At 42.6% G+C, this 27,337-nt stretch overlaps 1 protein-coding gene and 1 long non-coding RNA gene across 22 annotated transcripts in view; one reads left to right on the top strand and one right to left on the bottom strand.

Moving 5' to 3' along the window:
• The window catches only part of ST3GAL3 (ST3 beta-galactoside alpha-2,3-sialyltransferase 3), a 208,538-nt gene extending 197,886 nt beyond the window's left edge, over positions 1-10,652 (bottom strand). For 13 of the 21 annotated variants that reach the window (XM_012001804.1, XM_012001799.1, XM_012001801.1 and 10 more), the window contains exon 1: positions 10,504-10,652. Coding sequence is in view for 18 of the 21 variants with exons in the window: in XM_012001799.1 (XP_011857189.1) it covers positions 10,504-10,621 (118 nt within the window). In the remaining 3 variants the exon portion in view is untranslated. Of the gene's footprint in view, positions 1-10,458 lie in introns of all 21 variants that reach the window. The other 8 variants (XM_012001805.1, XM_012001798.1, XM_012001813.1 and 5 more) reach the window with 3 other exon arrangements.
• A 6,572-nt stretch (positions 10,653-17,224) lies between these two features.
• LOC105555064 overlaps positions 17,225-27,337 on the top strand; it is an 11,102-nt gene continuing 989 nt past the window's right edge. The window contains exons 1-2 of the long non-coding RNA XR_001008419.1: positions 17,225-17,340; positions 26,745-26,825. This is a non-coding gene — a long non-coding RNA (uncharacterized LOC105555064). The remainder of the gene's footprint in view (positions 17,341-26,744; positions 26,826-27,337) is intronic.

Raw genomic sequence — 27,337 nt, 5'->3', positions numbered from 1 at the left:
GGAGCTTGCAGTGAGCCGAGATCACACTACTGCACTCTGGCCTGGGGGACAGAGCGAGACTCCGTCTCAAAAAAAAAGAAAAAACAACAACAACAACAAAATTTACCATTTTAACTTTACATATCTGTGGCATTAAGCACATTCACACTGTTGTACATCCATTACCACTATGCAGCTCTAGAACTCTTTTCATCTTACAAAACTGAAACTCTGAACCCATTGAACTGTCCGCTCCCCTCTGTTCCAGCCTCTGGCAACCACGTTTTACTTTCTGTCTCTATGAATTGACTACTCTAGGAACCTCATATAAGTGGAATCTTACAGTATTTGTCCTTTTGTTACTGGCTTATTCATTTAACATGATGCCTTCAAGGTCCATCCATGCTGCAGCATGTGTCAAAATTTCCTTCCTTCTTTGGGACTGACTAAATATTTTTTAGTGTTCCATTTTATTTCTTCTGATAGCTTCTCAAATATAGTCATGCATCACTTAACGACAGGGATAGATTCTAAGAACTGCGCTGTCAGGCAATTTCCTTGTTGTGCAAATATCATAGAGTGTATTTACACAAACTTAGATAAAATAGCCCACTGCACACATAGGTTACATGGTATAGCCTATTGCTCTAGGCTATAAACCTATACAGCGTGTGACTGTACTGAAATACTGTAGGCAACTGTAACACAATGGTATATGTGTATCAAAACATATTTAGGTCAGGCTCAGTGTCTGATGCCTATAATGCCATCACTTTGGGAGGCCGAGGCAGGTAGATCATTTGAGGTCAGAAGTTCAAGACCAGCCTGGCCAACATGGCGAAACCCCCGTCTCTACTAAAAATAGAAAAATTAGCTGGGTGTGGTGGCACGCGCCTGTAGTCCCAGCTACTCGGGAGGCTGAGGCACAAGAAATGCTTGAATCCGGAAGGTGGCAGGCTGCAGTGAGCCAAGATTGTGCCACTGCACTCTGGCCTGGGCTACAGAGCAAGATTCTGTCTCAATCAATCAATCAGTAAAACATCTAAACACAGAAAAGCTACAGTAAAAATATGATATAATCTTATGGAAACACTTTTGTATATGTGGTCTGTCACTGACCAAAACACTGTTATGCAGTGTATGACTGTCTCTTTTTGTTGTGTTATTTAAGTAGTTGTTCGAGAGCTAACAATACTCATCCTTAACTTATCAGAGTCTATTTAGAGTCAATATAATACCTCTTCAAATCTGACATTTCATACTTATTACTTTACCCTTTTCTCACTTTATATGAAACATTCTTATTTCCCACTTACTTCCTTTTTCACAAATGTAATAACCTTGTACGGTAAAATTACATTTACATATCCCCCATCCCTTATGCAAGTGTTGACATATCTTTTACCTCCACATATGTCCAAAATCTCACTTTACTAGGTTATTATTTTTGCTTTAAACAATTAGTTGTCTTTTAAGCAAGTTATGAGAAGAAGGAAAGAGAGTCATATTTGCCCACCATTTACCATTTCCAGTGGTCATCTTTCCTCCATTTCCCAGTTGGCCAGGCTGATTTCAAACTCCTGACCTTAAGTCAGGCCTCCCAAAGTGTTGGGATTACACACATGAGCCACGGCACCCGTGTCCAGCCTATTTTTCTTTCTTTCTTTTTTTTTTTTTTCAAAACACCTTTCACTCGGTCACCCAGACTGGAATGCAGTGGCACGATCTTGGCTCACTGCAACCTCCGTTTCCCGAGTTCAAGAGATTCTCACGCCTCAGCCTCCCACGTAGCTGGAATTACAGATGCGTGCCACCACACCCAGCTAATTTTTGTATTATTAGTAGAGATGGGGTTTCACGGTCTCAAACTCCTGACCTCCAGTGATTCCGCCCGCCTCAGCCTCCCAAAGTGCTGGGATTACAGGCGTAAATCACCACGCCAGGCCTTTTCTTTATTTTTTAAATGAGAAGTTTATTTAAAGAAGACGATGCCGCCAGGTATGGTGACTCACACATTAATCCCAGCACTTTGGGAGTCTGAGGCGGGCAGGATCACCTGAGGTCAGGAGTTCGAGACCAGACTGGCCAATGTGGTGACACTCTGTCTCTACAAAAATACAAAAATTAGCTAGGCATGATGGCAGGTGCCTGTAATCCCAGCTACTCGGGAGGCTGAGGCAGGAGAATCACTTGAACCCAGGAGGCGGAGGTTGTAGTGAGCTAAGATCATGCCACTGTACTCCAGCGTGGGCGAGAGAGCAAGACTCTGTCTAAAAAAAAAAAAAAAAAAAAGAAGAAGAAGATGCTTGATTTGAAGGAAAAACTAGGATTCATTTTTAAGAGTAATTATCCCTCCTTAAAGACAGACTGCTCTCTATATGAAACACCTACATACAACAAATTGTAAAACTGTCCTTGGTTTTATGATGATAAATAAAAAACATTAAAATTCTTCAATCAAACAAGGTATGCAAGGATTTTTCATGTTGGCTTTTTTGTTCAAATAGTGAGAAGAAAATAACTTACTGGAATATAAAGATAAGCATGCCACTAATGGAGAAAGAGTATTTTCACAGAACCAGTATCTTTCCCCATCCCATATCCATTTGATGGTAACCAAAACACACCATTGGCCATTTTGTTTTTTTAAAGTACAATATGCACGTGCACATACACCACTTACTCTACATGCAATATAGGAATGAGGAGGGAAACGAAAGAATAGAGAAAACTATACTGTAGTAGTTAGGATGTGGCGGAACCAAATTGCAGTTTTCTAACTGAGAATGTACTGTTGCTCTGTAAGAATGGAGTTCTGGAATAACGTAGCAGGTTCCTTTGTAGTAGACACCTGACTGCTGCTGGAACATGGCAATGGTACTTTCTTTTTTTTCTTTTTTTTTTTTTTTGAGACGGAATCTCACCCTGTTGCCCAGGCTGGAGTGCAATGGCGTGATCTCGGCTCACTGTAACCTCCGCCTCCCAGATTGAAGCGATTCTCCTGCCTCAGCCTCCTGAGTAGCTGGGATTACAGGGCGCGCGCCTCCACGCTCAGCGAATTTTTGTATTTTTAGTAGAGATGGGGTTTCACCATGTTGGCCAGTCTGGTCTCGAACTCCTGACCTCGTGATCCACCTGCCTCGGCCTCCCAAAGTGCTGGGATTACAGCTGTGAGCCACCGCGCCTGGCGGCAATGGTACTTTCATCCTCTACTTCCAGGTGTGCAGGTGTGCCTGTTTCATGGATTGGCCGCCTGTCAAATGGAAATCTGATCTGCCTCACTGACAGACCCTCTCATTCACAATACGCTTTCATTAGTTGACTAAATGGTGTATGCCTCTTAATGTTAAACTGTACCACAGAACCATCCTGCCCCACCACCTTCAAATTCATATGATCGTTGTTCTTAGTGTTGACACTTCCCTTGGCATTTCATGGACCACAGGGAACACCAGAGGTATCCTCAGTTGCTGCTTCACTAAAGAGGCACCAGGCCCACACCAAATGAGCTCATGAGCAGCATCAGCAACAGCCTCTCCTTAGTTTTAGATTTCAGAAGTCTAACTATGATGTACCTAGGTTTTTTCCCCCCAATATTTATCTTTCTTGGGGTTAACTACACTTTTGGATCTGTAAGTCAATGTTTTTCATCAAACTTAGGAAGTTTTCAGCCATTATTTAATGTTTTTTCCTTCAGATAAGTAGGTATGGGAAATTAATTTTCAAAAAATAAAACGGTAATTTTTTTCCCACCCAATTGTCTTTTTTTTTCTTGAGACAGAGTCTTGCTCTGTCACCAGGCTGTAGTGCAGTGGCGTGATCTCGGCTCACTGCAAGCTCCACCTCCCGGGTTCAAGCGATTCTACTGCCTCAGCCTTACAAGCAGCTGGGACTATAGGTGCGTGCTACCAGGCCCAGCTAAGTTTTGTATTTTTAGTAGAGACGGGGTTTCACCATGTTGGCCAGGATGGTCTTGATCTCCTGACCTCGTGATTCACCTGCCTCAGCCTCTCAAAAGTGTTGGGATTACAGGCATGAGCCACCACGCCCGGCCCAATTAGACTATCTGATATTGTCTCACAGGTCCCTGAGGCTCTGTTCATTTTTCTTCAATATTTTTCTTTCTGTGGTTCAGACTGGATAATTTCCACTGTGTTCTCTTCAAGCTCACTGGCTTCTTCCATTATATACTATCTGCTGTTAAGTGAAACTTCCATTTCAGTTACTATACTTTTCAGGTCTAGAATTTGCATTTGGTTCTTTTTTATAGATTCCATTTCTCTGCTGAGACCACTCATTGTTCACTACTGTATTTTCCTTTAATTCTTTAAATATATTCATAATAGTTACTTTGTCTGCTAAGTGCAACACTGAGGCCATCTTATCCATAGATTTTTCTTCTTGAATATGGATATTCTCCTGTTTCTTTTTTTGAATATTAGCCACTGTGGATATTACACATAAAAACTACGAATACCGTTATCTTCCCACAAAGAGTGTCAATTTGTATTTTAGCAGATAGTTCAATGACTACCTGATCGCCCTGAACTTGTGTGGTTTTGATTTTAGGCATCGTGAGTGTGGATCTGAGGAAAGCCCATGGCATTTTTGACCTCTCTTAACTTGACAGGACCCAAACTTCGAAATCTGTCTTGCTGGGGGTTGGCTTTAGGCCTTGTTAGGGCGGGTTCACAGTAGATCTTACTCGTGGGTAAGATCTTTATTCAGAAGACATGGCCTTTCTGGGGTCTCAGCTGGATGCCAGGGGTGTTAACAAAGTGTCAATGAGATCTTTCTACTGGCAGGGCTGGACTATCAATGTTCCTGGCATTGCTTTCCCCCCAACAGGACTTGACCTCTAGTATCTCTTTTGTATTCATTTTGTACCAGCTGCTCTCTATATGGTAAGCTTCAGGTGGTTTCACCTCATGTATAAACAATAGGCCAGCCCTTAGCTTCAGCCTCACAGGAATGCCCCCACGGACTTCTGAAACCCTCTTGCTGAACAATTCCCTACTCTATGATGGTCCACCCCACAGATTCCAACTGCTTCAGCTGCCCAAACTCTGACCTCCGCCTCTTCAGCTCAGGGGAAATCATCACAGCCTGTTTAGACTCCACTCACAGAACAGGGTTGGGAAATTGTCCTCAGACAGAAAACTGAGCAAATATGGTGCTCACCTCGAGTTTTCCTTCTCTTAGGAACTGAAATTTTATGCTGCCTATTGTCTACAGGCTGACACAATTGCTTCATTTCTTTTGTCCAGTTTTATAGCTTCCTATAGAGAGAAGGCTAGCTGTGATACCACTTACTTCCTTACCATCGGAAGCAGAGTACCTCCCAGAAACGTGACCAGAAATGCCAGCCTCCTCTACATTTTTAAGACAGAAAACTAAGAGTTAATACAATGTTCTATGTCTACTAAACTCATTTCAACCTGTCCTCCTAGTATCAGATCCGACTTCCGCTTTTGTGCCAGAGAGTATTCTCCACAGCAATCAGATCAACAATGTGTACTTTATCATTTGAATGCATATATTATAATTTGTCTGGTTATAATCTTTTATAAATATGGGGAAGAACACAAAGAGAGTTGAAATAATTGATAAACACAGTAGCATAAATGTAATTTTTTAAAAATTTCTGAGACAGGGTCTCACTCTGTCACACAGGCTGGAGTACAGTGGCATGACCACAGCTCACTGCAGCCTTGACCTCCTGGGCTCAAACAATCCTCCCACCTCAGCCTCTCGAGTCGCTGGGACTACAGACATGTACCACCACACTAAGCTAATTTTTTTATTTTTCTGTGGAGACAGGGTCTCCCTATGTTGCCTAGGCTGGTCTTGAACTCCTGGGCTCAATCAATCTTTCCACTTCAGCCTCCAAAAGTGCTGAGATTATAGGCATGAGCCACCTCACTCAGCCCAGGAAACTAATCCTATGAAAGATCTACTTTATTAATCAGAAATTAATTTCCTTCCTCTTTCTTTCCTTCCTTCCTTCTTTCCTCCCTCCTTCCCTTTGTCTTTCTCTCTCTCTCTCCCTCCCTCCCTCTTCCTTCCTCTCTCTCTCTCTCTCTTTCTTTCTTGAGACAGGGTCTCATGCTGTTGCCCAGGCTGGAGTACAGTGGCACAATCATAGCTCACTGCAACCTCAAAATCCTGGGCCTAAGTGATCCTCCTACCTCAGCCTCCCAAGTAGCTATCCCACACACTGTGTATGTGTGCACCACCATGCTTGGATAATATCTTTTAATTTTCTTTATAGAGACAAGGCCTCGCGATGTTACCCAGGCTGTTCTCAAACTCCTGGCCTCAAGCAATCCCCCGGCCTCAAGCAATCCTCCCTCCTCAGTCTCTCAAAGTGCTGGAATCCCAGATGTGAACCACCACACCCAGCAGAAATACATAAAATTTTAAATTAATAAAAATATGCAAGGCTTCCATGAAATGGACCATTGTGAAATGAGGGCTATTGTAAAGAGGCAACTACCCAACTCCTACACAAGACATCAGAGCAAAGAAAAATAAGTCTTTTTTTTGTTTGTTTTGAGACTGAGTCCTGCTCTGTGGCCCAGGCTAGAGTGCAGTGGTGCGATCTCAGATCATTGCAACCTCTGCCTCCCGAGTTCAAGCGGTTCCCCTGCCTCAGGCTCCCAAGTAGCTGGGACTACAGGTGCGCGCCACCACGCCTGGCTAATTTTTTGTATTTTTAGTAGAGACGGGGTTTCACTGTGTTAGCCAAGATGGTCTCGATCTCCCAACCTCGTGATCTGCCCACCTCGGCCTCCCAAAGTGCTGGGATTACAGGTGTGTGCCACTGTGTCCGGCTGAGAAATAAGTCTTTTATCTTCATTTTGGAGACGAAGAAACAAGCACACCCAACTCTTTCTAACTCCAGATACTGGTGATTTGTTCATTAATTAAAATATATATTAAAAATATATGTATACATACATATTTTATCATACTACATGTATAATAATTCTACAGTAATTTTTAAAACAGATTGATAACTATTCTCATACTTGAAGCTTTTCACATTAAGCATTTGACCCAAGTCTTGGCAACCTGACCAAGCCCTAGGTCACATGTGTCTCTAAACTACCCAAGGCAAAGCAGTTTGTAGTCCTCTACAACACACCTTGGAATTAATGAAAACATAAATTTTCTATCTGGAAGGAATTCTATGCTCCAACACAGCATTTCACACAGATTGCTCTTTTAGAGCTCAATATATAATAATAATTGTTTTGTTTTGTTCTCATATTATAGGCTAAGAGTATGAAGGCCTATGTTCATCTTATATCCAGTTTACCCAGAACAGTACATGGACCATAATAAGAACATACTGCTTATTGAATGAATAATTTAATAATAAAAAACTCTAGCCTCAGGCCAAGCGCAGTGGCTCCTGCCTGTAATCCCAGCACTTTGGGAAACGGAGGTAAGAAGACCACTTGAGCTCAGGAGTTTGAGACCAGCCTGGGCAACATGGAGAAACCCCATTTCTACAAAAAAATTTTGAAAAATTAGTTGGGCGTGGTGGTGCACACCTGTAGTCCCAGCTACTTGGGAGGCTAAGGTGGAAGGGTGGCATAAGCCCAAGAGGTTGAAGCTGCAGTGAGCCGAGATCACACCATAAAACTCTAGCCTAGGTGACAGAGTGAGACCCTGTATCAAAAACCAAAACCAAAAACCAACTCTAGCCTCTTCCCCCGACCATGAAGAAATTCCAATAGGTTATCTGAGTAACTCATTAATATTCTAAAGATTAAGGAAAAGTAATGCTAAAGACATTTATTTTTCTAACTTGGGATTGTCCTCAACCTCTTCAGATGAAAGGCATACAAACTCTTGATTACACAGCCTCTCTGAAGCCGCAGTTCTTATATCTGTAAAATGAGGAAAATAATAACCAATAAAAACTACAAGGATCAAATGAGATTCTGAATATAAAGACCCTGCTATGTTATGGATATACAGTAGATACTCAATAAATTACTATTTCATCTTATCATCATATTATTAAAACACAGCCTAAATTTCACAACATAACAGTCTTCGGGATTGTGACGCTCCTTCAGCTTGACTCTAAGTAAAGGACTCCTCTCTGGCCGAGCACAGTGGCTCATGCCTGGAATCCAACCACTTTGGGAAGCCAAGGCGGGCAGACCACTTGAGCCCAGGAGTTTGAGACCAGCCTGGGCAACATGACAAAACACCATCTCTACAAAAGATACAAAAATTAGCCAGGAATGGTGGTGTGAGTCTGTGGTCCCAGCTACTTCGGGCGGTTGAGGTAGGAGGATCACTTAAGCCTGGCAGGTCGAGATTACAGTGAACTATGACTGCATCACTGCACTCTGGCCTGGGCAACAGAGTGAGACCTCAGCTCCAAAAAAAAAAAAAAAAAAAATGGAGGACCTGTCTGACTTAGTAAGCCATGCAAGGTGGGTCCTATTACTCTGTTCTCTGATATTACAGCACAGAAAACAGTATGCTATGGTCTAAACAACCTATTCAAAGTCAAACATCTAAAAGGCTTAGGAGTCAGAATAGAAAAGCTATAAATACTGGTTAGTCAGCTAACAACTAATGGAAAGGACAGCAGATAACTAGCAATAAACTTCTGAATCCTACAGCCCAAGTGAGTAGCACCTTGTCACCTTCAAACCTAATAAGCCTCTCTGTCTTCTTTTGATAACTTTCTATCTTTCCCTCCTTTTCTTTTCACACTCCCTTCCTGATACTCTCTACTAGTACTTCTCTGAGCCCCTTTCCCTCTCTCTTTTTACCAAGTAGAATATTAAGTCTTGCCTTCAGTATTTATTATATTTTTCAATAAAATAATAAACACAGGTTTTAAAGACAGGAAATCAGAATTGAATTCCAGTTCCAACAATATAACCTTGGTAAATTAAAGTGTTTCAGTATGCTCAACTGGAAAATGGGGTAATAATGGCATCTTCACAAAACTGTAGTAAGAATTACATTACATGAAATTATATTTGTAAATTGTCTAGCCTAATGCCTGACACACAATGAGTCTTCCATAAAGTAAATTCCGTTCCCTACTGATCTAAGAAAATCTTATCTGATCCTTGGTTATGTCTTCTACAGGTCAGTAGCTCTTAGCAGAAAAGGAGACCGTTGTTCTTCACACACATTTCCATCTACAATATTGATACAGGTGGATCCACCACTACTAATACAGACAATGAATGCCTCTAAATACAGAATTCTGCATTTCACTGATATAAACACTCCTTATCCTGGGTAGTCTCCTTGGTTTTAAAAATAAGTCAGTGCAGAGAAATTTAAGTAAACTTTTGAAACACAAGTAATTAGTGATAATTATAAGCATTTAAAATGTACTTAAACATCCTATATAAAACACTAAATGAAGGATATAACACTATATTTTAAAAACTGGCTTGAAACTGCCTCAGTAGTTTGAGCCATGGGAGAAATAAATGAGCTACTTCACTGTAACAGTTCCCGTGTTAGGGTCTTAGAACAACAGCAGGCCAATTGCCTACTGCTTCTTCCAACTCACTGCAGCTCACTTTCACCTCATACCTAGAGACTGACTCTCTTCTCAAGTGACTTCTATACTGGTATCTGGTAGATGTCAGTAAAAATAAAACTAATTTTAAGAGAAGACATATCACTGTAGATCAAAACAGGCCACTCTGTTCTGATTTTATATTATCTCCCACACGAGGCTCAGGTAACAGTCAGACAAAATAACCAAAAAGAAAACCACTATGGTCACTGTGTGACATTTCAAGCTACAGCCCAGAAAACAATGTTCAAAGGCTGGGTGCCGATCAACGTAAGCCCTTCAACTGCAAGCCTAGAACCAAAACACAGGCCACGTCAGGTAAACGAAACCAAATCAGTGGGATTCAGGCTATGTGGAAAGCACTATGTAACACATGAGACAAAGTGCACAAAGAGAAGAAAAAAATTAAGAGTTACTGGGTAGGGAAAATAAGCCATTATTGTAGCCAGGTGCAAGTTCAATAGCAGCAAGGGCTACAAAGGTTTAGTAGACAAAGTTTCTTTAGGGAAAACAAAACAGAGACAACATTATGTTGAAAATTCAACATAAAGATGAATGTTTTAAGGGCATATGGAAACCAACTCCAATACTAATCCCTAAGGCAATAAATGGAAAAATAAGAGTGGCAATATGCTACAGCAATTAGAAAGAACAAAAGCATTCAAGAACTAGAAGTATGAGTATAGTTTGGGTTTTTATTGAAGAACAGCACATTCTCACCAAGTTTGTAAAAGGAACGAGATGTGTCATGGCATGCAGTTTTTAAAAAACATCAAAGTTCTCAGCCTATACCAGCTAAAATGGCAGCAATGTCTAAGTCAAAGTCCCAGAAATGTTCAGTTTACTCTCGTTGCCCACCTCTGAAGAATAAGAGAGCACTGCAGCCACACGAAAAACCAGTAACTGACCTGAAACAGGCTTCTCCTGGGATGAGCTAGAGTGACTATACTTACTGGAGTCCTCCTCCCACTGGAGTAAGTGTAGCTTCCACGCAGAATAATACAAAAATCCCAGTACCAGAAAGAGGCAGAGGGCTAGCAGCAGATTGCGCACAAATACCAAGAGTCCCATCTTCACATGATTTACGATTTCTTAAATGACCTAGAAAAGAAAAAGTTTCGTTCTTAAAAGACAAAGCACTCATCTTATTGACATACTCTCTTAAAATAAAGTATCTATAGAGAGAATTTCCAAATGAAGAACAACTTAAGAGTTATCACTTTCATATCATGGCATCTTCCAACCTGCTCATCCCCATCTCAAGAAACAGCTTCATCATCAGCCAGCACCTAAGCTAGAAAGCAGCAGTCATCCTTGCTTCCCCACCCCAACCACTGACATCCGGTCCCTGACTAGTTCTGGCAACTCTTGCCTCCCAGATATATTTCAAATCATATCCCCTTCCCATAATCACTACCCTAGACTGTGCTATCACAGCATTCCCACAGACACGTTTCCCTGCCTCCAAATTTACATTCTCCAAATCCATTTCCACATGGCACAAGAAGTCTTTGAATAACACAAAATCTGACAATATCCCTGCTTAAACCCCTTTGCATTCGTTCTCTACTGCTGCTGTGGCAAAGTGTCATAAACTTAGCAGTTTAGAACAACACAAAATATCTCAGAGTTCTGAAGGCCAAAATCTGGGTATGGTGAGGCCCAGCTGGGTCCTTGCTTAGAGTCTCACAAGGCCAAAACCAAGGTGTTGGTAGGGCTGTGTTCCTTTCTGGAGGCCCTGGAGAAGAATCCACTTCTATGCTCACTCAGGCTGTTGGCTGAATTCAGTTCGTGCAGCTGTAGGGCCAAGCCCCCGTTTCCTGGCTGGTTATCCGCCAGGGGTCAGCCTTCATGCCTACAGTCCTTTTCATGCTTTCCATGTGGTCCCCTTCAGGCTCTCTTACTCTTTGAATCTCTCCAAATTCCCCCTCCACCATATCTTGCTTCTCTTCCAGCTGCAGAAACTTCTTTGCTTTTTGGGGCCCATGTGATTATAGTGGGCCCACCTTAATAATCCAGGATAATCTCACTATTTGAAGGCTCATAACCTTAATTATATCTGTGAAGTCCCTTGTGCCACGTCAAGTAACAAATTCATAGGTTCCAGGGATTAGGGTGTGGATATCTTTAAAGGGTCATTCTGCCTAACACAGCTTACAGCTTTCATTCAATTCTCAACTTCTCTGAATAAAGTAATTGCTCCTTAAAGTCTAGTGGCTTCTGACGGAGCCTCAACCTACTCTCCAATCCATCTCTTGCTTCTCTCAACCTCATTTGTGCCCTATGCTCTAGTCATTGTACTTTCTATTCATTGAACATTGCCTTGTTGTTTCTATCCTCAAGGTCTGTCTGGAATTCACCCACCCTGCTACTGTACCCCGCTATACACCCTTTGATGTAAAAGGATGTATAGCAGGTACACCTTAAATGTAAAATGTAACATTGGCCAAGGAGACTGCCCTGGGTCAGGCCCCCAACCAAGCCCAATCAGATATCCCAGCGACGAAATGACATAAGAGAAAAAAATGACATATAAATATTAATAATGGTGTCACAAAACATTATAATTTACAGATAATTGTCCACCTAGGAAAGCCAAGAGAATATACTAAAAAATCATTAGAATGGGAAGTTCAATAAAGTAGGTGATTATGATAAGATTAATTTACAAAAATCAACACATTCTTAAAAACCATACCGGCAATAACCAATTAGAAAATGTAAGGTGGGCTGGGTGCAGTGGCTCACGCCTATAATCCCAGAACTTTGGTAGGCTGAGGCAGGAGAACTGCTTGAGCCCTGGAGTTCGAGGCCAGCCTAGGCAACATGATGAGACCCTATCTCTACAAAAAGAAAAATTAAAAAATTAGCCAGGCCTAGTAGTGTGCACCTGTGGTCCTAGCTACTCAGGAGGCTGAGGCAGAAGGATTCCTTAAGTTCAGGAGGCTGAGGCTACAGTGAGTTTTGAGCGTGCCACTGCACCCCAGCCTGGGTGACAGAGCAAGACCCTGTCTCAAAAAAAAAAAAAAAGAAAGAAAGAGAAGAAAAGAAAACGTAAAGTGAAAAAATTCCATTCATGATGGCAACAAAATCTATAAAATAACTAAAAATAAACTTAGTAAGAAATAGGCAAGACTTTCACCAAAGAACATAAAATATCTGAGTAACTAAAGAGACAAAAGAGGTTCTTTTTTTCCCCGCCCTGCAACAGGGTTTCCCTCTGTTGCCCAGGCTGGAGTGCAATGGCGCCATCTCGGCTCACTGCAAACTCCACTTCCCCAGGTTCAAGCGATTCTCCGCCTCAGCCTCCTGAGTAGCTGAGATTACAGACACGCGCCACCATACCCAGCTGATTTTTTTGTATTTTTAGTAGAGATGGGGTTTTACCATGTTGGCCAGGATGGTGTCAAACTCCTGACCTCGTGATCCACCCACCTCGGCCTCCCAAAGTGCTGGGATTACAGGCATGAGCCACCACGCCCGGAGAGTTTCTTAAGTGAGAAGATTCCATTGGAAATATATCAGTTTTCCTGAAATGTGAATTTTCTATAAATTCAGTTTCATTCCAGTCAAAATCCATGAATTTTCTGAACTTGGATCTAAAGATAATCTGAAGAGTTCACGCCCAAGAAGGGCCAAGAAATTTCTTAAAATGAAAAATAATGGGATGAGAATCTGCCTCGCCAGATATTGAACCAACTCAAGGCTATAATTACTAAGGTAGATAGGTACTGGCAGAGGAAAAAACAAGTTAGGTCAATGGAAGAGAACAGAGTCTAGAAATACATTATCTCAAACAGAAAGAGATACATAAACACACATATACGAATGAGTTTATTTTATACATATAAATGTACTCAATTTATGCTAAGCATGTACATATAAAAATGGAAGAAAGGGGCTGGGCGTGGTGGCTCACGCCTGTAATCCCAGCACTTTGGGAGGCCGAGGCGGGCAGATCACGAGGTCAGGCGATCGAGACCATCCTGACCATCCTGGCTAACATGGTGAAACCCCATCTCTACCAAAAATACAAAAAATTAGCTGGGCGTGGTGGCAGGCGCCTGTAATCCCAGCTACTCGGAAGGCTGAGGCAGGAGAATGGCTTGAACCCAGGAGTAAGAGCTTGCAGTGAGCAGAGATCACACCACTGCACTCCAGCCTGGGTAACAGAGCGAGACTCTGTCTCCAAAAAAAAAAAAAAAATGGAAGACAGGCCTGACAGGCTATATAGGTGTTAGCATGCTTACCTGTAGGGAATAGGATGGGATGATGAGAAGCAGGTGAGACTTGGAGGACTTTTACTTTTCCCTTTGTACACTTCTGAATTAAATTTATTTGTCATAAGGCCTAGCATGGCAGCTGACACCTATAATCCCAACACTCTAAGAGGCCGAAGCAGGAGGACTGAGTGAGCCTAGGAGTTCGAGACCAGACTAGGCAAGATGATGAGATGAGACGCCCCCCGCCCTGATCTCTACAAAAAATTTTAAGATTAGCTGGACATGGTGGCATGGACCTGTAGTCCCAACTACTTGGGAGGCTAAGGCGGGAAGACTGCTTGAGCCCAGGAGTTCGAGGCTGCACTGAGCTACGATCATGCTACTGCACGTCAGCCTGGGCAACAGAGATACTGTCTCTTAAAAAAAAAAAAAAAAAAAGTATTTTTTATAAAGTCACAAGTACTGCCTCCATTAATTTTTTACTATTAAAAAACCACATTGTAGAAATGTAAATTGGTAGACTCCTTTGGGAACAATTTAGAAGTATCTATTGAAATTTATAATATTCATATACCTTAACCTAGTCTTTCTATTCCTATGACTTTTTTCTCAAACAATACTCCAACAAATACTAAAAAGAACATGTACATGAATGTTCATTAGCAACTCTGAGTATAACAGCAAGATACAAGAAACAGTTTAAATGCCCAGTAATAGGGACCCAATAATTAAATTATGGTAAGTCTCCCTGATCACATCAATTGAGGTCTTAGCAGGAAAGAGATGGCATACGCAAAGGAATAAACTGAAGGAAATTTAATGGCAGGATTTTTTATAGCTGTGTGAGCAGCATTTAAAGGAATCAACAAGGGATGGTGAAGCATCCAGGGACTAGCAACAGCAGGAAGCTATTTCTACCCTTCAACCCAAAAGGGCAAAAGAAGAGAAGGGTGTCACTGGAGCCCAGCAAGAGCTGGCTGGAGAAGAGAAGCCACCCTAAAGAGCAGTGATCACAGACAACGAGCACAGCTGCTACTAGAACCATGGCAAGGGACAATGGGGATAAAACACAGTCTGACCCCTCCCAACATTGGCCCTCAGGTCTCCTGGCAGTGCCTTTTATCAGCTGATCCCAGCTGGAAGCCAGAGGCGAGGAAGCCCAGGTGATGCAGGTTAACAGAGACCAGCTGCCAGTACACAGAAGAAACGAAGGTGAATAAAGGATCTGCGAGGGCAGGAGAATAACAGTGTAGAATATAATGTACCAGCTGGAAAGAATGAGCCATATCTGCATGTACTAACAGGGAAGTGTGTCTAAACATACTGCTAAGTGAAAAAAATCTAGCTGTCGAATAGTATGTATACATATGGCCCCATACTGGCAACAACAAACGAAGATGACAATAATATTTAAAAATTAAGATTAAGGGCCAGGCACCATGACTCATACCTGTAATCCCAACAATTTGGGAGGCTGAGGCTGGTGGATCACTTGAGCCTAGGAATTCGAAACCAACCTGGGCAACACAGTAGGACCCTGTCTCTACAAAAAAAAAAAAAAATTTTTTTAATTAGTCAGGGCCAGGCGTGGTGGCTCATGCCTGTAATCCCAGCACTTTGGGAGTCCGAGGCAGGTGGATCACGAGGTCAGGAGATCAAGACCATCCTGGCTAACACGGTGAAACCCTGTCTCTACTAAACATACAAAAAAGTAGCTGGGCACGGTGGCACGCGCCTGTAGTCCCAGCTACTTGGGATGCTGAGGCAGGAAAATCGCTTGAACCCAGGAGGTGGAGGTTGCAGTGAGCCGAAATTGTGCCATTGCACTCCAAGCCTGGGCGACAGAGTGAGACTCCGTCTCAATAATAAAAATAAATAAATAAACAAATAAATTAGTCAGGCATGGTAGTATGTGCCTGTAGCCCCAACTACTTGGGAAGCTAAGGTAGGAGGATTTCTTGAGTCCAGGAGGTTGAGGCTGAAGTAAGCCAAGGTTGCACCACTGTACTCCAGCCTGGGTGACGGAGTGAGATACTATCTCAAAGAAAAAAAAATTAAGACTAAGTATCAAGTACATGGGGCCTAGATTTTGGTGGTGTTTTGTTTTTGTTTTTGTTTGCCAAGATGGAGTTTTGCTCTTATTGCCCAGGCTGGAGTGCAATGGTGTGATTTCAGCTCACTACAACCTCCGTAGATCTTGGTTTTGAAACACTATTCTCCACTAACAAGAAGCAGGGTGCAGCCATAAAAAAGAATGAATTCAGGTCTTTGCAGCAACATAGATGCTGCTGGAGGCCATCATCCTAAGCAAATTAACACAGGAACAGAAAACCAAATACCACATGTTCTTACTTGTAAGTGGCAGCTAAACACTGGGTACTTACGGACACACAGATGGCAATAACAGATACTGAAGACTACTAGACGGGGATGAGGGGTAAAGGTGCAAGGGTTGAAAAATGAACTGTTGATTACTATGCTCAGTACATGAGTGACAGGATCAATCATACTCCAAACCTCAGCATCACACAATACCCATGTAACAAACCTGAACACGTACTCACTGAATTGAAAATAAAAGTTGAAATTATTTTTTTAAAAAAAGGTTTAGGACACAGATAGAAAAATGCACTTAATATTCAAGAGAAGTCATAGGTCTTTGGGGAGAAAAAAAAAAAAAAAATAAAAAAAAATTTTTTAAAAAAATTTTTTAAAAAGGCGAGAATAATATTTTTTTTTTTTTTTTTTTTTTTTTTTTTTTTTTTTTTTTTTTTTTTTTTTTTTTTTTTTTTTGAGATGGAGTCTCACTCTGTCGCCCAGGCTGGAGTGCAGTGGCGCAATCTCGGCTCACTGCAAGCTCCGCCTCCCGGGTTCACGCCATTCTCCTGCCTCAGCCTCCTGAGTAGCTGGGACTACAGGCGCCCGCCACCATGCCGGGCTAATTTTTTGTATTTTTAGTAGAGACGGGGTTTCACCGTGTTAGCCAGGATAGTCTCGATCTCCTGACCTCGTGATCCGCCCGCCTCGGCCTCCCAAAGTGCTGGGATTACAGTCGTGAGCCACCGCGCCCGGCCCATAAACGATTTTTCAAAGTTATATCCGAAGCAAGAAGAAAAGATAAGGAGTAAGTTTAGTTTCATCTCTGATACAGCATTTCTTGTTAAAACTGATGACTTTCTCTGCAGGCACCTGCCTTCTGAATGCTGGTCCCACTCAGCCATCCACTTCCACTTTTACCAAGTAAATTTCTACTGATTTTTCACATCAGTTAATTACTGGTATGCTGCCCCTCCCCAGTCAAGGATCTTTTATTACGCTATCATAGAATCACATTTCTTTCCTTAGTGCACTTCTCTCACTTGAGAAATGCCCCCAGTAATGTTATTACTTGATTAATATCGACCTCCCTTTTCTCCTTCCAGGTCTGAAATTGTATCTGGTTTTGCTCATTATCTTATAGCATATAGCAGGAGTTCAATAAACAATTGTTAAAAAAAAAAAAAAAAAAGGAAGCAGGTCTTCTTGGAAGAATGGCTGACTCCGAGGCTGGGGCAGAGAAGGCGTGAGGTAAGTCTGGGCCACCTGTGCCTGAAAGTGGGAAAACAGAGTGAGGATAGGTCAAAAGGAAAAAGGAACCAGCCTAGGAGCTCCTACTGGTAAGATTTGGAGCAATTCAGCATCAAGATAAAGACTAATAATAACAGATTATAATCCATTAAATAAGAATCTAATAAACGAAGAGGGGAGAAAGCTCTCAGAGTGAAATGACAGCTGATGAAAGTAGAAGGAATAATGTAATTAGAAAATCACCATTTAGGAACCATTATAGTAATAATTCACATAAAAAACATAAATGGATGCTAAAAGTAATGCCTACAAGTTTTACAAGAAATGGGATACAGGGCCGGACACAGTGGCTCAGGCTTGTAATCCCAGCACTTTGGGAGGCTGAGGTGGGTGGATCACTTGAGGTCAGGAGTTTGAGACCAGCCTGGCCAACATGGGGAAACCCTGTCTCTACTAAAAATACAAAAATTAGCCAGGCATGGTGGCATGTACCTGTAATCTCAGCTACTTGGGTGTCTGAGGCAGGAGAACTGCTTGAATTCAGGAGGTGGAGGATGCAGTGAGCCAAGATCTTGCCACTGCACTCCAGCCTAGACAAGAGAACAAGACTCTGTCTCAAGAAAAGAAAAAGAAATGGGATATAGGCCAGGCACGGTAGCCCATGCCTGTAATACTAGCACTTTGAGAGGCCAAGGTAGGAGGATCACATGAGGCCACGAGTTGCCCAGCCTGGGCAACACAGGACAATTCCATCTCTACAAAAAATGTTAAGATTAGCTGGGCGTAGTGGCATGTGCCTGTAGTCCCAGCTATTTGGGAGGCTGAGGAGGGAGGATTGCTTGAGCCCAAGAGTTAGAGGCTGCAATGAGCTAAGATCATGCCACTGCACTCCAGCCTGAGTGACACAGCAAGACCCTCTCATAAATAAATAAATAAGAAATAAGATATAAAATAGTTTTAAACTATTTCCTCACTATTTACTATTAAGAGAGGGGAACAGAGTAACTTTGCAATTGAGAAATCTGATATCACAATAAGCTAGCTGAAGAGGATGTATGGGAGTTCTTTGTAATATTTCTACAACTCTTTTGTAAATGAGAAATTATTTCAAAATGAAAAGTTAAAAAGGGAAAATAATTTTAAACTAAATGTTCAAATAAACATCTAAATGAGAGTTTATGCAGCCACTTAAAATGGTTGTATAAACTAAAAAAAAAAAAATTAATGATATAGAGAAATGCTTTTGGTATAGTACTGAATTAGAAAAATAAAATATGAAGCCAGGTGCGATGGCTCACGCCTGTAATCCCAGCACTTTGGGAAGCCAAGGCAGGCACATCACTTGACCCTAGGAGTTCCAGACTAGCCTGGGCAACATGGCAAAACCCTGTCTCTACAAAAAATATAAAAATTAGCTAGGCATGGTGGTGCGTGCCTGTAGTCCCAGCAACTCAGGAGGCTGAGGTGGGAGGATCACTTAAGATTGGGAAGTGGAGGCTGCAGTGAACTGAGACCATGCCACTACACTCCAGCCTGGGTGACAGAGTGAGACCCTGTCTCAAAAAAATTAATTAATTAATTAAATTAAAAAGAGTATCAGGCACTCAACCATGACAGAAAAAGATAAATAAAAAATAAAAATGCTAGAAGTAGATTAAGACAGAGAATTCTGGCTGTGGGACTGCACTTGGCCTCCCTGCATGGTCAGAAAAAAGCATGCAGGCCAGGCTCAGTGGCTCATGCCTGTAATCCCAGCACTTTGAGAGGCCGAGGTGGGTGGATCACCTGAGGTCAGGAGTTCAAGACCAGTCTGACCAACATGGTAAATCTCTGTCTCCACTAAAAATACAAAATTAGCTGGGCATGGTGGCACATGCCTATAATCCCAGCTACTTGGGAGGCTGAGGCAGGAGAATAGCTTGAACCTGGCAGGTGGAGGTTGTAGTGAACCAAGTTTGCGCCACTGCACTGCAGCCTGAGCAACAAGAGTGAAACTCCATCTCAAAAAAAAAAAAAAAAAAGTATGCAGGTAAAGAGTTGCAGATGCTCCCTCTAGAAGGCAGATGGAGCACAGCGATCTGGACTCATCCTCTCCACATACGTGCATCTTATCCCAGAGAGGGAAGTGGCTCTCTTCCATCCAAAGCTAATAGGACAAACACTATGAGCTAGGGATTACACAAGGCAGTGAGGACACTGAAACACAGAAACGCAAGCCCCACCTTACAGGACTTCTATCTTCTCATTCATTCTTCAACTCTGTGATCTAATCTGGCTTCTAATCCCACCTGTCACTGTGGGTCAGTTTACCACTGACCTCTTAAGTGCCAAATCCACTGGACACTTTACAGTCCTCCAGCAATTTGACCTTTATACAGCCCCTGAAACTGTGAGAGGTGGTAAGAGTGTTTCTCTGCCTTCTTTGCCACTCAACTTTCAGGACTGTGTTCAAGTGTTAGCTCCTTCAGGAAGCTTTCCTTAATCACAGCCCTACACTATGACTGTGCTCCATAACATCCCATGCTCACCTCTATCATAGCATTTAGAAAACATCTTGCCTCTTTTTCTGTCTCTGCAGATAATGAGCATACAATCTGAAACAAGAACCTATAACTTAGGTCTGTTAAATCACTAGCATTTATCAGCATAGTGCCTCAAATATAGTAACACGCAGGAAGAGTTTGTTTAAAAATAAAATAGCCTGTAATCCCAGCACTTTGGGAGGCTGAGGAAGGCAGATGGCGTGAGCTCAGGAGTTTGAGACCAGCCTGGGCAACATGGCGAAACCCCATCTACTCAAAATACAAAAATTAGCCAGGCATGGTGATGTGTGCCTGTAAACCCAAATACTCGGGAAGCTGAGGCAGGAGAATCACTTGAACTCAGGAGGCAGAAGTTGCAGTGAGCTGAGATCATGCCACTGCACTCCAGCCTGGGCAACAGAGTGAGACTCTGTCTAAAAAAAAAAGGAAAAAGAAATACCTGAGACTGGTATATAAAAAAAGAAAAATGAAATACCTGAGATTGGGTAATTATTCTAAAGAAAAGAGTTTATTTGGCTCACAGCTCTGTAGGCTGTATAAGAAGCAAGGCACCAGCATCTACTTCTGATGAGAGCTTCAGGGTGCTTTCATGCATGGCAGAAGGGGAAGGGGAGCAGACATCATATGTCAGGAGAGGAGAGGTCAGGCATGGTGGTTCACGCCTGTAATCCCAGCACTTTGGGAGGCGGAGGCGGGTGGATCACCTGAGGTCAGGAGTTTGAGACCAGACCGGCCAACATGGTGAAACCCCGTCTCTACTAAAAATACAAAACTTAGCCGGGTGTGGTGGTGCGTGCCTATAATTCCAGCTACTCAGGAGGCTGAGGCAGGAGAATCGCTTGAATCTGGGAGGCAGAGGTTATAGTGAGCCCAGATCACGCCACTGCTCTCCAGCCTGGGCTATAGAACGAGACTCTCTCTCAAAGAAAAGGAGGGAAGAGAGAGAGGGAAGGGTTGCCACCCTCTTTTAAATAACCAGCTTTGAGGGAGAAGTCACTCATTATGCAGGGACTGTACCAAGCAGTTCATGAGGGATCTGCCGCCATGACCCAAAGACCTCCTACTAGGCTCTACCTCCAACACTGGGGATCAAATTTCAACATTAAATTTGGAGAGAACAAATATCCAAACTATGTCACTATCCCAAAAGTTACATATTCAGTCTACCCTTCTGAGTTCCAAGTCCAAGTATGTTAACTTCTTGCTATACCTCATCATCTAGATGTTTCACCCTGAGGAACTTCCTCTTCCTCTGGCATTTACTGTCTCAATCAAAGTCAACCCTTTCACAGATGCTTCTACAAGAAACCTGGAAATTAGCCTTGACACTAGACTCCTCCTCACTCTCATCCTGCACATATAATCAATCAAGTCCTACAAATTTTATCTCCTAAATACTTCCTGAAGCTACACATCCCTCCCTCTTCACTGCCACCATCCTAATTCGAGTCACCATAACCTTTTGCATGGACTACTACAATAGCCTAGTAATCCTCCTACTTGCCCCTGCCCAATTAGTTCTCCACACAGCAGCCAATGTGACAGGATTATTTCACTCCCAGGCTTAAACTTCATAAATTTCCCATTATGTTTAGGGTAAAGTCCCAGACTCCTTAAACAAAGCCTAGATATCTGGCCCCTTCCCACCTCTCCTCCACATCTCTTGCCACCTCATCTCTTTATGAGCCTGCAACATGGAGCTTCTCTCGGTGTTTTCAACTTATCATGCCCTTCCAATGTCAGGCTGAAGCCCTTCCCATCCACCGCTTTATTCACCTCCCAATGTCAGGCTGAAGCCCTCCGGATCCCACCACTTCATCTAGCCAACCCTTACTCACCTGTTAAGTCTCAGCTAAAACCTTAATTCTGTAGGGAAGCATGATCTGTCTTCAGGCTTCAGGTTAGGTCTCCCTGTCATATATTCCTACCACACCTATATATCCCTATCCCATTACACTGTGCACTTATAATTTTATAAGTATTTGCAATAATTTGGTATTTATATTCTGGCTGATCCAGGCAGGGAACATGTCTATTTTGTTCACCATTTTATCCCTGGTAGGTGCTCAAAAACTGTCTGCTGACTAACTGATTATTCAATCAGTTACAGTATGCTTGAAAAGAAATACATAAGGGGGCCGGGCATGTGGCTCATGCCTGTAAGCCCAACACCTTGGTAGGCCGAGGCAGGCAGATCACCTTAGGTCAGGAGTTCAAGACCAGCCTGACCAACATAGTGAAACCCTGTTTCTACTAAAAATACAAAATTGGTCAGGCATGGTGGCACATGCCTATAATCTCAGCTACTCGGGAGGCTGAGGCAGGAGAATCGCTTGAACTCAAGAGGCGAAGGTGGCAGTGAGCCGAGGTCACACCATTGCACTCCAGCCTGGACAAGAGCGAAACTCCATCTCAAAAGAAAAGAAAAAAAGAGCCAGGCACAGTGGCTCATGCCTGTAATCTCAGCACTTGGGGAGGCTGAGGCAGGTGGATCACCTGAGATTGGGAGTTCGAGACCAGCCTGACCAACACAGAGAAACCCTGTCTCTACTAAAAACACAAAATTAGCTGGGTGTGGCGGTGCATGCCTGTAATCCCAGCTACTAGGGAGGCTGAGGCAGGAGAACTGCTTGAACCCAGGAGACAGAGGTTGTAGTGAGCCGAGATTCAGCCATCGCACTCCAGTCTGGGCAACAAGAGCACGAAACTCCGGCTCAAAAAAAAAAAGAAATACACAAGGTATAGAAAACTAGATTATCTTAATTAGCCATAAAAGGAACACTGTAAGCTGGGCACGGTGGCTCACGCCTGTAATCCCAGCACTTTGGGAGGCTGAGGTGGGCAGATCACGAGGTCAGGACATAGAGACCATCCTGGCTAACATGGTGAAACCCCATCTCTACTAAAAAAATACAAAAAATTAGCCGGGCGTGGTGGCAGGCACCTGTAGTCCCAGCTACTCAGGAGGCTGAGGCAGGAGAATGGTGTGAACCTGAGAGGCGGAACTTGCAGTAAGCCGAGATCACATCACTGCACTCCAGCCTGGATGACACAGCGAGACTCCATCTCAAAAAAAAAAAACAAAACAACAACAAAAAAGGAAAATTGTATAAAAATCTGAACTCACCAAAACAAACTACACCAAACTTGCTGTTCCTAAAACATCCCACAGTATGATTATTTTCTGAACTATACATACAATAATTTTTAGGTTAGTCTAAAATATCAGAATTCTGATGATCTTCAAATATCAGCCATAATGGATATGAACTCAATTATGACAAAATCATGCAGAGCAAAAAACCACAGAGTATTTCCAGCGCATGTCTCCTGTAAATATTTTTTTGCCAAGATAATTAGAAATTATTACATAGTATTTATTACCCAGCTTTCCAAACCATTTATTTACTGAAAAAGCTTATGAATTTTTTGGAAATGTTTTTGCTGAATGCACCCCTGCTATTTAGACAATATGCATGACCAAGGAGATTTAAGTAGTTAATTAACAAGCAATCTATGAAATCATTATATTCAGAAGCATTGTGCACTTCCTAATTACAAGTCACTGTTAGGGACAAAATAATTAATATTGATAATATTCATACAGCATTTACTGTGGATCAGCCACAGTTCTAAGTTCTCTAGGAATTAACTAACCGAAGGTTCTTAATAACTCTGGAACTTATTCCCATTTTACAGAGAAGAAACTGAGGCACAAAGAGCTAAAGATTTTGTCCAAAATCACAGTGCTGATAAGTGGCAGAGCCAAGATTCAAATCCAGATGATCTGGTTTCAGTCATATATCATACTGCTTCTCTAAATAACAAGAAAAGTTATAGTAGAATAATAATAAAAAGGAATCAGTACAGAATCTACACAAAAATACTGAAACAAAAGAGGAAGAAAGGAATTAGTGCAGGAAGGGGAAAGGGTGAAGCATGGCAGATGAAGACCACACAACAGAAAAAATTCCCTCATAGAACTGACAAAGACCATTAACAAAGATCCTTCCAGTCCCACCCACCCCCGAATGGCTCTGTAAAATGAGAGCTGGGGGCAGAGACTAAAGGCAAATCTCAGAGGAAAACAGCAAAATGTTTAAAATAAAATAAAATTATAATAGCACTCCGAAAAAAGTGAACAAAGAAAAATAACGCCATCACAAAAATGAAAGTCTTCAATGGGACAGAAGAAAGTAGACATTGCTGAAAATACAGTAAGAGCCATGAAAGCCAAGAATGGTTAAAAAAAAAAAAAAAAATGAGCAAGACAATGAAAAAAGAATAAAAAGTTAAAAAGATTTCCAAAACAGCCCAGTGGCTCATTCCTATAATCTCAACACTTCAGGAGGCCAGTAGGGGAGAACTGTTTGAGCCCAGGAGTTCAAGACCAGCCTGGGCAACATGGTGAAACCCTGTCTTTACAAAACAATTTTTCAAAAATTAGCCAGGTGTGGTGGCACATGCTTGTAGTCCCAGCTACTCAGGAGGCTGAGGTCAGCTTTAGCCCAAGAGTTCAAGGCTGCAGTGAGCCATGATGGCATCACTGTACTCCAGCCTGAAAGACAGAGCCAGATCCTGTCTCAAGAATAAATAAATAAAATAAAAAATTAAAATTAAAATATTTTCGGGGGGCAAGGTGGCTCACGCCTATAATCCCAGCACTTTGGGAGGCCGAGGCAGGTGGATCATGAGGTCAGGAGTTCAAGACCAGCCTGGCCGACATAGTGAAACCCCGTCTCTACTAAAAATACAAAAATTAGCCAGGCGTGGGGGCGCGTGCCTGTAGTCCCAGCTACTAAGGAGGCTGAGGCAGGAGAATCACTTGAACCTGGAAGGCTGAGATTGCAGTGAGCTGAGATTGTGCCACTGCACGACAGCTTGGGCGACAGAGCAACACTTTGTCTCCAAAAAAAAAAAAAAAAAAAAAAGGTTTTCAAAACAAACCCAAAAAATCAAGCAAAAACATGTAGCAATGGAAATCATAGGAAGTCGACCACAAACATAACTGGTGTCTGAAAGAGGGAACCAAGCAAATGGAACAGAAAGAGATCCAAAAATACATAATTAGAGGGAATGGGGCTGAGGGCAAGCTCGCCCAAAGATACAGCTTCCAAGCTTCTCCAAACTACAATAGCCAAGGTGGCAAGGATAACCTGAAGATCTCAAAAGGAAATAAAAAAGGGACAGGTATGCTGAGATCCCAATTATCCACTGTGCCAGTCACAGACTTATTTCACCTCTCGACTCCAAATTCATCCTTTTTGACTACCCTGCAAAGTTAATTTGGGCCCTTGAAATATTTTTCTTTTGCCAGCTGGAGTGAAGTCAAGCATTGTCAGTAGAGGGTGCTTGTGAAACATTGCAGAAAGAAAAGGGTTTGGCTCCCAGCTCCCAGTGTGCTCTGCTCAGCAGGCCCCAGCAACATCCATGGCTTTCCAGGGTCCCACAGTCAGCAACCTTCCCCAGGAGCCCTCTTGGGCAGTTTTGTAGTAGAGTACCTCAGCTGAGACACCTAACTGTAAACAGCTTTCCTTAGCACCCTAGAGGGCAGATTTCTGGCAAATTCTGCCACGCAGCATCAGTCACTTCTCTGCCATCCAGTGAGACACTACACCAAGTCTGGATCTCAGCCGGGGGTGGTAGTGGCAGTAGAGGAGGAAAAGGACTCCTTGTCCGGTGCTGTATGTCAGCCCAGGGTGGTAGTTGCTCCTTGTATTTGCTATTTCTATATTCTTTAGAGCTCTCCTTATCTATTTTTCACAGCTTTATTGAGATATCCTTCACATACTACACAATTCACCCAAAGTGTACAATTCAGTGGCTTTTAGTATATTCAGAGTTCACAAAGTTGTGTGAACATCATAATTTTATAACTTTCTCATTACCCTAAAAAAGGTACCCTGTACCCCTTAGCTGTCACTGCCTATGCCCCAAAATCCCCTATTCTCCCAGCCCTAATCTACTTTCTATCTCTATGGGTTTGCCTATTCTGGACATTTCAAAATGGAATCATACAATATATGGTCCTTTTTGATTGGCTTCCTTCAATTAGCATAATGCTTTTTTTCCAGATAGGCATAGAGAACCAATGCAGAGCACAAGGTTTTCAAGGTTCAAGCATATTGTAGTGTGTATCAGTACTTCATTTCTTTTTTTTTTTTTTTTAAAGACAGGGTCTTGCTCTGTTGTACAGGCTAGAGTGCAGTGGTACGATCATGACACACTGCAGCCTCCAACTATGCGGCTCAAGTGATCCTCCTACCTCAGCCTCCCAAATAGCTGAAACTACAGTCATGTACTACCACGCCTGGCTAATTTTTTACTTTTGTAGACACAGGGGTCTCACCATGTTTCCCAGGCTGGTCTTGAGCTCCTGGCCTCAAGCGATCCTCCTGCTTCAGCCTCCCAAAGTGCTAGAATTATAGGCATGAGCCACTATGCCTGGCCCAGTACTTCGTTGCTTTTTATTGCTGAATACTATTTCATCCTAGGAATATACCATATTTTATTTATCCATTCATCAGCTGGCAAGACATTTGGGTTGTTTCTACTTTTTGGCTGGATAATGCTGCTATGAACCTTCATGTACACATTTTTGTATGGACATACTCTTGGGCATATACCTAAGAGTGGAACTGGGTATGTAACTAGAGCCGCGGTTTGAATATGTCCCCCAAAAAAGCGTATGTTGGAAACTTAATCCCCAGTACAACAGTGCTGGGAGGTACAGCCTAATGAGATGTATTTAGGTCATGAGGGCTCCACCCTCATGAACGGATTAATGCCAATCATCAAAGGGCTTGAGGTGGTGAGTTCAGTCTCTTTCTCCCTCTCCCTCACTCTCTCTTGCCCTTCCAGGTCCTGCCATGAGATGATACAGCAAGGAGGCCCTCACCAGATGCCAGCCCCTTGATCTTGGACTACCCAGCCTCCAAAACTGTAAGAAATAAATCTGTTTTTTATAAATTACCTAGTCTCAGCTACTGTTATAGTAACACAAAATGGACTAGGACACCTAGAATGAAATCTCCTGGTTGCATGGTAATTCTACGTTTAACTGCTTGAAGAAATGACAGCGTGTTCCCCAAAGTGGCCATACATTTTACATTCCCACCAGCAGAGCACTCCAATTTCTCCCCATTGCCAGCTCTAACACTTACTCTCTTTTTCTTTACGAGACAGGGTCTCACTTTTTGGCCCAAGTTGGAGTGCAGCGGTATGACCTTGGCGTAGTGCAGCTGCAACCTCCTGGGCTCAAGCAATCTTCCTGCCTCAGCTTCCTGAGTAGCTGGGACTACATGCCCGGCTAATGATCCTATTTTTTGTAAAGATGGGGTCTCACTGTGTTGCACAGGATGGTCTCTAACTCCTGGGCTCAAGTAATCCTCCCACCTCAAATCCCAACGTGGTGGGATTATAGGTGTGAGCCATCACTTATTCTTTTTTTTTTT

Source organism: Mandrillus leucophaeus, unplaced genomic scaffold, assembly GCF_000951045.1.
Source record: "Mandrillus leucophaeus isolate KB7577 unplaced genomic scaffold, Mleu.le_1.0 Scaffold67, whole genome shotgun sequence".
NCBI classification, from domain to species: Eukaryota; Metazoa; Chordata; class Mammalia; order Primates; family Cercopithecidae; genus Mandrillus; species Mandrillus leucophaeus.
This window is presented reverse-complemented; position numbering and strand designations above follow the sequence as displayed.